This window comes from Brienomyrus brachyistius, chromosome 19 (assembly GCF_023856365.1).
Source record: "Brienomyrus brachyistius isolate T26 chromosome 19, BBRACH_0.4, whole genome shotgun sequence".
Taxonomy (NCBI): Eukaryota; Metazoa; Chordata; class Actinopteri; order Osteoglossiformes; family Mormyridae; genus Brienomyrus; species Brienomyrus brachyistius.
This window is the reverse complement of record NC_064551.1, coordinates 20,525,179-20,535,317: the sequence shown is the minus strand read 5'-3', so window position 1 is coordinate 20,535,317 and position 10,139 is coordinate 20,525,179. Positions and strand designations below refer to the sequence as shown.

The window sequence follows — 10,139 nt, the reverse complement described above, 5'->3', positions numbered from 1 at the left end:
ATGAGACATAAACACCAGCTATACAAGCACTATGTGCTTCTTCAAGGAATCTGGTTTTGAAAAATCATCTGGTCTGTGTGCAGAATCCATGTCAAGATTGAGATTTTACCTTCACTTGTATTTATTTTTCTGGGTGTGTTCTTTGGTATTTGTGTCTGTTGCACTCAACAAAACTGCTAGGCAATTTGTCCCCTTAAGTCTGAGGGGTCTGATTAGCAAGCGTGTTTTTGGCAATGTGTGCATTTTACTCACTTTTTTCTGTATTTGGCTGTTGAATAGAGGGAATGCTACAGAAATGCGAATATGGTGCTAGGTTAATATTAGCGCATAACATAACGCAGGACAGCTGAGAGTTTGCACCTGAAAACCAGAATTGCAGCACTTTTCTCAGCAGCTGCAGACTAAACAGACTGTCCCAGAAAAAGAAAGCCAAAATGCATGAGAGCAGAGGCAGGGGATCCACCACCAATGTAAATTATTTCCAGTCATGCTTATACTGCCCCAGGAGAGCCAGATGTCATGATTATCTGAGATCGTTTTGGCTGCAAATGGACAGAATGCGTGCAGCGAGTGTAATCTTTAGCCGCAACGCAGGTCGTGTGAGGCCACAACACGCAACAGGGTGCATAAATACAGTATGTTTTACATGCTCGTAATGTATGAGAAATGCAAGGAAAACCCCCGTGGTCATAAATCATAAAAGTGATGTGAGGCCTTTGGCAGAGAGCACCTCTGTAATTCTTACCAGCCTGATAAACGTGTTTCAGCAGGGGCCTGCCCTGCTGTGAACATTCAATAAAAGAGACGACGCTTGCCAGATTTTACAGTTATGACATATTTTAGTGTTGAAACATATTTAAAATCTCAGAGCCCTACTTACATCACAGCTTTGATGGTTTTAAATGTTAACACGACTGTAGGCAATTGGACCGACAAAACAATTCCTGTAAATAACAACTAAATACAACAAATTCTACTATCTGTTGATAGATGGAATGGTAATGGACAGGAATTGCGCATATACGTGCAAAGGTATGTCTGTACCAGGTCATTAGGACATAGCAGTGAATCGACATGTCATTTTCAGATGCAGCTATAAAACTGACAAGTATGGGAAATATTAATATATGGGCAGTTATTTTAATCCATACATGTTATTAATCAATTCTTCAGATTTATATAGAGATACACCTGATAGACACTGATAAATATCTTTGAGAAATGTTTAGCAAGAGACCTACTGAAACCAGGCCGATATGATTAGAAAACGACCCGGCTGACATTTTGGAATCCAAAATGCTGTTATTGGAATTTCAAACACAAAAGATTATAACTTCGCACAATTGTTGGTTTGCAAACAAATTACTCATAAAGAGTAATATGTTTCCTTTTGCATTTGCTCTTATTACTTTTTGAATTTGTATTTCCATTTAAGTTACATTGCAAAAAGTAAGTGTGCATACACACACACGAATGATATGTATACTTTTGGCCAAGCCATACGTTTAAATTGTACGTAAATATGAACTATTACAGAACAATTTCAGGGAGCATGTACTTTAGCATTACTCATCTACGCACTGTTAATCACAAAGCACCGTCTCATAGACAGCTATCCCTACGGCATGACTAACAGCATGCTTTTGCAGAATATGTCCTTGTTAGTGTATTTCCTCAAAGCTAGACACTGAAGTCCAGTTGTCCGACTGTTATGTAGTTATATTTGAAGCCCTCGTAACAGGAAAAGAGGAGAGTCAATTCACATGTTTTGATTTACTCTCCAACCGCAATTCTTCATAAAAGGATGAGGAAGAAAATTAAGTGAAAAAGGTCTCCTTATTATTTTTTCTTCAGAAATTATTTACCAAATCAGCGATTTTCCCTGTGGTGTGGTTCAGTATAAATCTGTCATCAATAAAAGTCATTCAAATAAAACAAGAAATAACAAAAAGCCCGTGATGATTCAACTTACCTAAAATACAGTTAATACTGCAACTTGATATAAAAATGAAATTCAGATATATTGAAAAAATTGGCTTTTCTGCAATAAACAAACCATCATGGACCTCAAGCGATTGGACAATTGTTCACTCTGAAAGGCACTAATTTGCATATGAATAAATATTTGCATATGAATCTCTTGCTGTCTCAGTTATCTGGTAAATCACCCCCAGTTCCACGATACGTCCTTGAGAGTTTCTTTGTACACCTCCAGGTGCTTGGTGAATCAGAGGCTGGGATAGTCGTTTCCAAGGGTACACGATGCCCGGCTCTGAAGCTGGACTTGACAGCACCAACATGTGATGTTCTTTTGGGGAGGTGGAGTAACAACTTGAGTCTAATTTCACATTGACATGGAGTTCTGCTACAAGTTTGTGTCTGTAAACATGGTGTGCTCCTTCCTCACTGTACTGAAGCCTTTGATAGTTTCCACAAACACCTCGTCTTCCATAAACTGAAACACCATTGAAAATATGATCAGCGTTATGCTATGGTAAAATGATCCACCTGTGCATCCATTTTCTATACCCGCTTGTTCTATGCAAGGTCGCGGGGGTCTGGAGCCGATCCCAGAAGCTACGGGCACAAGGCAGGGAACAACCCAGGATGGGGCGCCAACCCATCACAGGACACTCACACTATTGATATGCACATTCACACCTATGGGCAATTTGGCAACTTCAGTTCTCCTTAGCATATTTTTGGACTGGGATGGGGCAACCCTGAGAACCTGGAGCAAACTCTCCAATGGCACAGGGAGAACATGCAAGCTCCACTTATATAGAGCCAGGATGGAGACTCACACTGTGTTGGGCCTGGAAAAACTAATAACCTAATTCATTATTATGCACCAAGTCATGAAGTTTAACTGTTAGAGGCCAGCTTGTTACCCTCTAACATAAGAGTGTCTCACCATGCCGCTGTCATAGCCATGCACCATTGTGTCCCACAGCCCATCATCCATCAGCGACTTCTTGTCATGAGTGTCAAGGAGCTGACTGATGCTCCGGTGCAGGGAATTCTGGGAAGGGCCATGGGCCACCTGGCTCTGGCTGGATATGTGGAGCACAGAGATGCCCTGTGTGGGGAGATCCTCATCACCAGGGATGCTGCTATCCACAACTTTGCTGTCTATCACCCCCTAAAATGGAAGATGGAACAAGGAGATCGCAAGAATGGAACACACGCTCACCACAATGGAACAAGACATGGAACCTTCACCCCATATATAGTGAAACAATAACTAGAACACACATGCAATTACATTGGAGCAAAAGATGGAATTCTCATTCCAAAATAGTGGAACAAGAAGCTCAACACAAACTCAATCATAATGGAAAAAGCGATGGTACTCTCACCCCGACATAGTAGAATAAGAATCAGAAGAGAGTGGAGCAACATTATAAAAACATCTAGAGTTATTGAGAATTAAAATTTCATTCTAAAATTCAATGAACAGACATAATGTCTCTAAATGCTGTTTGATGTTCGCGTCCTCGTTTCCACATTGCTTATCTACACAGGCCATTAATTGCCTGTAAGATCTATTCCTAATCTGTCCCTAACAGGAAGTTTGAGTTTACATACAATACATAAAAATTACTTTTTAAAGGTAATTAGTGGGTTAATATTTAACACTTGATAAGATAAATTGTGATATAAAACCATAAACTCCCTGCAAAACTCCGGCAAAGAGAGGAAAAGCAGAAAATGAGACTGAAGCAGGGTATGTAGTATGAGCTGAGAGTAAGTGATTAACATCTGCGCTGCATTAAGGCTTCCCATGCATGCGTACCTCCAGGTGCATTGTAAAGCCTTTCAGAGTAACGCTGCTTGAAGAGCTGGTGGCGTCTGGGACCGTGTCGAACTGAACGTGCAGAAAAAAAAGTCATCGAAAGGTTTTCAGACTCCCACTGAGAGGGAAAATTAAAACGGCCCCATTTTGGCTATCATGGAAGTTAAGGGCTTTAGGGAATAACATAAATACTGGTTATAGTAGCTTTGTAAAAGAGGCTAGACTGGGAGACATGACTAAATTCTATATTCAGACAAAATAAATTTATATGATGGACAAAAATAAAATAGGATTTATAATACTAGATGTCAATTATTAAATATCTATCTATCTATCTATCTATCTATCTATCTATCTATCTATCTATCTATCTATCTATCTATCCTGTCATTAGAACAATCCTTCCCTGCCACCTTGTGGTGACCTTTGGAAATAAAAAGAACACTGAATACGTTTTACTTCCTGAAAAAAGGAAATTTTTTCAAATGTTATGAACTCATTCATACTAGGAGATCACTGGGTTAGTTCGGTGTCTGTCCTTGAATTGCTTGAATCGCTTGTTTGAAAATGTTACGTAGGGTTCACACCAAACTGCCGGCAAGTGATTAGCGCCGACCAATGCCGACGAACGGTCAGCTTCAGTCGATTGTAAAAAAAATATTACGCTCGAACATACAAGCAGGGCTATTTCAGCAGCTCCTTTTTATGGAGTACAGCTAGGCCTTTGTGACATTTTTGGTATAGTGACATATGTTCAAGTTTTTCTAGAAATGGTGTTTTCTGAATAAATAAACAAACGTGTAAATACATACATTTAGTGCGTGATACACTGTGTAATTTGCTGCCTGTATTCACTGAGATCCCCCCCCCAACTATAATTCCTTTATAGTAAAATACTTAAAACATATCCCTGCCCTGGGCCAGCTTTCTGTCATCTTCAAACTCTTGGGAGGCTCCATATCGTCACTTTGATTTTGTGAACAGAATTGAATATTACCAATGTTCTCCCACCAAGACACTTTATGATTTAATAATAACTACATTCAACTTCACTATACTACTAATATTCCCTGCTAAGTGGTTTAGAACAAGGAGATATTGGACTTTCGGATCATTAAGAACTCAGAAAGACCATTATGGGACTTTACCAGACCTGTACAGTCATAGTCTATTTTGTACTCCTTTGTATTATTTATTAGAATATAATAACAATAAAAGAATATTAGAATATAATAAAATAAATGGTCAATATCTATATCTTCACAATTTTTTATGCATTTAGTAATGCATAAAAAGCCATTATAGATCACTTTCTTACCAAATAATTGCCAGGAGGATAGACCCCTATAGCATTCCTCTTCTGCAAAGGCAGTGGCACAAGTGGAGGACGCTCTCGGGTGAAAGGCGGCTTGTTCAGAGCCTTGTGCAGGAACAGGCCCAGGAAGATGGCCAGCAGGATCAGGCCCACGCCCGCCATCAGGACGATAAACCACAGTTCAGTGTAGAACCGTGACCCAGACTCCTGCATGGCCGCTGTTCCCCCAGGCGTGGGCTCTGTGGGATCTGCTTACACAACGGGTAGGGTTATTGGTGGCTGCCCCCTAGTGGGAAAGTGGGCTCATTACACATTCAGGAGGCCATGTGCTCTTAAAATGGATCCAAAACGTCAGCTGAAGTGTGGAAATGCAACCACTGCCTCTCCTCTGCAGGTGTACTGGGTCTACAATGTACGTGTCAGAGAGGAATACAGATGAAAAATATCAGCTAAAATATTTAGTTGCAAGCAGTACTGTAAAAACCACAACACCATCCATCGTTAATTACTAATTACTTACACCCTATTACCAAAAAGTTGGGATACTGGATAAAATGTAAATAAGAACAGAATGCAATTGTTTACAAATCGGATAAACCCAAATCATTCCATCCATCCATCATCTTCCGGGTGGGGTCGCAGGGGCAGCAGACTAAACGCGGAAACCCAGACTTCCGTCTCCCCGGCCACTTCGTCTAGCTCTTCTGGGGGAATCCCAAGGTGTTCCCAGGCTCCTGCTGTTGATCTCTTGCTCCATCCTTCCTTCACTTGTGAACAAGACCCCGAGATACTTAAACTCCTCCACTTGGGGAAGGACTTCCTCCCTGACCCGGAGAGAGCACTCCACCCTTTTCCGGCTAAGGACCGTGGTCTCGGATTTGGAGGTGCTAATTTTCATCCCAGCCGCTTCACACTCGGCTGCGGACTGCTCCAGTGAGAGCCGAAGGTCACGGTCCGATGAGACCAACAGAACCACATCATCTGCAAAAAACAGAGACCTAATCCTGAGGTCACCAAACCGGACACCCTCAACGCCCTGGCTAAACCTAGAAATTCTGTCCATAAAAGTTATGAACAGAATCACTGACAAAGGGCAGCCCTGGCGGAGTCCAACTCTCATTGGAAACGAGTCCGACTTACTGCCGACAATGCAGACCAAGCTCTGACACCGGTTGTACAGGGACCAAACAGCCTTTATAAGGTAGCCCGGCACCCCATACTCCTGGAGCACTCCCCACAGGGCCCACGGTTGAATGCCTTCTCCAAGTCCACAAAGCACATGTAGACTGGTTGGGCAAACTCCCATGCACCCTCCAGGACCCTGTTGAGAGTATAGAGCTGTTCCATGGCCAGGGCAAAAACCACACTGCTCCTCCAGAATCCAAGGATGGACAATCTGACGGACCCTCCTTTCCAGCACTCCTGATTAGACCTTACCAGGAAGGCTGAGGAGTGTGATCCCCCTATAGTTGGAACACACCCTCCGGTGTGGGGGACCACCACCCTGGTTTGCCAATCCAGAGGCCCAATGTCCATGCGATGCTGCAGATGCGTGTCAACCAGGACAGCCCTGCAACATCCAGAGCCTTGAGGAATTGCGGGCGGATCTCATCCATCCCCAGGGCCTGGCCACCCGCGAGCTTTTTAATCACCTCAGCAACCTCCGCCGCAGAGATAGGTGAGTCCTCTGCTTCCTCATTGGAAAGCGTGTCGTGGGATTGAGGAGGTCTTGGAAGTATTCCTTCCACCGACCCACAACATCCCCACCATAAACAGTGTTGCTGCTGCACTGCTTTCCCCCCCGAGCCACTGGATGGTGGACCAGAATCTCCTCGAAGTCGTTCTTCATGGCCTCGCCAAACTCCTCCCATACCCGAGTTTTTGCCTCAGCGACCGCCGAAGCCACGTTCCGATTGGCCCACCGGTACCTATCAGCTGCCTCCGGAGTCCCACAGGCTAAAAAGGCCTGATAGGACTCCTTCTTCAGCTTGACGGCATCCCTCACCGCTGGTGTCCACTAGCGGGTTTAGGGATTGCCGCCGTGACAGGCACCGCCCACCTTACGGCCACAGCTCTGGTCAGCCGCCTCCACAATGGAGGCATGGAACATGGCCCATTCGGACTCAACGTCCCCCCGCCTCCCCCAGGACATGGGTGAAGTTCTGCTGGAGGTAGGAGTTAAAGCTCCTTTTGAACTGTCTGCAGATAACCAGCTGGATGGACGCAGTGTCCATGATTTCCAAAAAGATTTTGAAATTTTGATTTGTCAGACCACAGGACAGTTTTCCATTTTGCCCCAGTCCATCGTAAATGACTCAGGCCCAGGGAACTTGACGGTGTTTCTGGATCATGTTTAGATGGTTTCTTTGCATGGTTCTTTGCATTTGTGCATGCAGCAATGAACTGTGTTCACAGACAGTGGTTTTTGTAAGTGTTCCTGAGCCCATGCAGTGATTTCCAATATAGAATCGTGTCTGTTTTTAATGCAGTGCTGCCCGAGGACCCGACAATCACGGCTATACAATATTGGTTTTTGGCCTTGCAGAGGCCTTCCTTACTGAGATTGCTCCAGATTCTTTGAATCTTTTATATTCAAATATGATATTATGTACCATAGATGATGTAATTCCCATTTTTTCTGCAATATTGCATTGAGGAATATTGTTCTTAAACTGTTGCACTATTTGCCCATGCAGTTTTTCACTGAGCGGTGACCCTCTCTTCATCTTCACTGCACACACTCTGCCTCTCTGGGAGGCTCGTTTTATACCCAGTCTTTATACCCATCTTACTGACCTGCTGCCGATTAAGCTAATCAGCTGTGAGATATTCAACCAGGTGATTTGTTTTAGCATTACACAACTTTTCCAGTCTTTTGTTGCCCCTGTCCCAACTTTTTTGAAACCTAACCTAGCCTAGCTACCCATCACCCTCTGGTCACAAGAAAAACATGCTATAACATTGGATGGGATGATAATTATTACTACCAACTACACAGATGCTGTTCTTATGACGTCAAACAGCAAATGTCTCAGTAATATACATCACTGGGAACTCCTCACCACTGCTTATTTTGGTTGTTGGCTGGTTGTTCATCGGTTGGAAAAAGCAATGACAGATGTGTTATTTGCCATTCTGTTAGTTATTATACCTCTTGGCAGTAAAGTGTAAATAAGACCATTGACACACCAGCCCATCTATGTTATGCCCAAAATTTAACCTGGTTCAGTTAGCTGGGCGAAAAACAATGCTGTGGTCTTCTTGACTTCCTGCCCTGGGTCTGTGTCACTGCTGGGTCTCTGCGGAGCGTGGCTGCAGCCAATAGCAACAGGATCGCGTTACCGAGTGAGAGCGAGATGAGGATGAGCGTGGAAAGAGCCATGGCATCCATCCCTAGGGCCGTTGGCAATATCAGATGTGCGTATGTGATTGCCTGTGGTGATTGCCTGTGCAAAATAACACCTGTGGATGTTCATTTATTTGGGAGTGAAGGAAATATTTCTATGTATGAGAGCAATTTAAATATTTGAAGGCATGGGATTTGCAATACCCCTAACCCTGACCAGAATAGGCGGTTGCAAAAGGGAGGAAAATGCAATATGCCGTATCGCAAATGAGTTCAATCTAAATGGGAATCTGCATGCTTTAGTGTGAAAGTGCATTATTGTCTGACTAGTGCATTATTAAACGTACTATAGATAAAACTGTTAACTATAAAGTACACTGTCATTTGTACTTAAGTACTGATAATAATACGACTTATTCGTTATTCTCCAGTTACTGTTTTTCCATCCATCCATCTGTCCGTCCATCCATCTATTCATCCATCCTTCCATCCAGCCAGCCAGCTTCTACCCACATATTCTGATCAAGGTTGAGAAGTTTCCATTTTCTCATTTGTGTTTTATCCATCATGGATTTGTTGTCATTACAATACAAGATTCTTTGCCTGGTTTAATCATGGACGATTAAAATATTTTTTGATTGCATTTGATATTTATCACTGAAATTAAGCACAATGCCCATAACTTATCCATCTGAAAGCTGTAGTGCCATTTGATAAAATCGACGCGCACTTTTTCCCAGCAAGGCAGTCGCAATGCCAGCAGCCAAATGAGTAATTTGAGGCTTATCTCAGTCACACGGGCCGCTTTTCTCTCCTATCGCCTCCTTAAGCAACTCGCTGGACACATCTGTCCATTTTCCGAAACAAAACCCGGAAATCAAGCTCACTCCTACGACTGCGCAACTGAGAAAGAAAATTCTGGGGCCCACCTGCCATGGAGGGGAGGCAGACCCCAAAATGAGGGTGAGGAAGCAGGAAGCGCGGGTCAAAGGCAGGGGGACAGATTAAGGAGGGCGGTGGCTGCTCCTCACCGGTGCCAGTGGCCGTGTTGTCCTCGGTGTTGGGAGTGCTGGCACTCCTGAAGCTGGTGGTTTGGGACGCGGAGGGACGGCGGACCAGCTCTTCTCACTCCATCAATATTTTACACGACTCCGGTGTTCCAGGGGGATCTGCTGCACCTTGCTGGCTGGAGAATGGCGACGGCTGACTCAGCGGTCCTCCCTCCGGGTGAAGGGGGTTGGGGAGTGGGGGGGTGGGGGGGTTAGCAGTCCTAGTTGAGTCAGATACCTAAGGTGAGTGATAAGGAATTCGGCGTTGCGAGGGGAAGCGGGCGAAGCTGGCTCCGAATGGGATACCTGCAGCTTCGCGGCTCTTGCAGCTATGGCAACTACGTCATCAGAGGGATTGGTTTACCTCTGAAGCAGGGCAACCATCCCATCAGAAAGGGAGGCGCTTTGCTGAATAACACACGAGAGAAGATCCAATGATATTAGACCCAGGAAGGATTGTCCTGGTTTGAATTCCACTACTTTCAGAATAAATAATTAAGCAGTAACTGGTGCTGAGCAAACAGTGGGACCCATATTTGAAATGTATCACTTTCTGATAGCCACACACTCCTTCTGTTTGATACACAGTTTCCAACCAGACCTTGAGAAGAGGGTAACTAGGCTGGCTTTGCT

General features: G+C 44.0%; 1 protein-coding gene across 1 annotated transcript; it reads right to left on the bottom strand.

Annotated features, from left to right (window-relative positions):
* Window positions 1–2,105: 2,105 nt before the first annotated feature.
* Window positions 2,106–5,274, bottom strand: si:ch211-57i17.5 (usherin). The gene is made up of 4 exons (XM_048986222.1): window positions 5,115–5,274; window positions 3,797–3,868; window positions 2,915–3,142; window positions 2,106–2,455 (listed from the first exon to the last, which is right to left on the bottom strand). The coding sequence occupies exons 1-4, from the start codon at window positions 5,271–5,273 to the stop codon at window positions 2,366–2,368; spliced, it is 549 nt and encodes a 182-aa protein (XP_048842179.1). The 5' UTR covers window position 5,274; the 3' UTR covers window positions 2,106–2,365.
* Between the last annotated feature and the right edge of the window lie 4,865 nt (window positions 5,275–10,139).

What these genes read in the sequence shown, in the direction of transcription:
- si:ch211-57i17.5 (XM_048986222.1), bottom strand. Translation starts at nt 5,273, where the DNA reads ATGGCGGGCGTGGGCCTGATCCTGCTGGCCATCTTCCTGGGCCTGTTC. An exon ending in ATCCTCCTGGCAATTATTTG is followed by an intron (nt 3,869 to 5,114) that starts GTAAGAAAGTGA and finishes CTGCACGTTCAG; the next exon opens with TTCGACACGGTCCCAGACGC. An exon ending in ATGGCTATGACAGCGGCATG is followed by an intron (nt 2,456 to 2,914) that starts GTGAGACACTCT and finishes ATGGTGTTTCAG; the next exon opens with TTTATGGAAGACGAGGTGTT.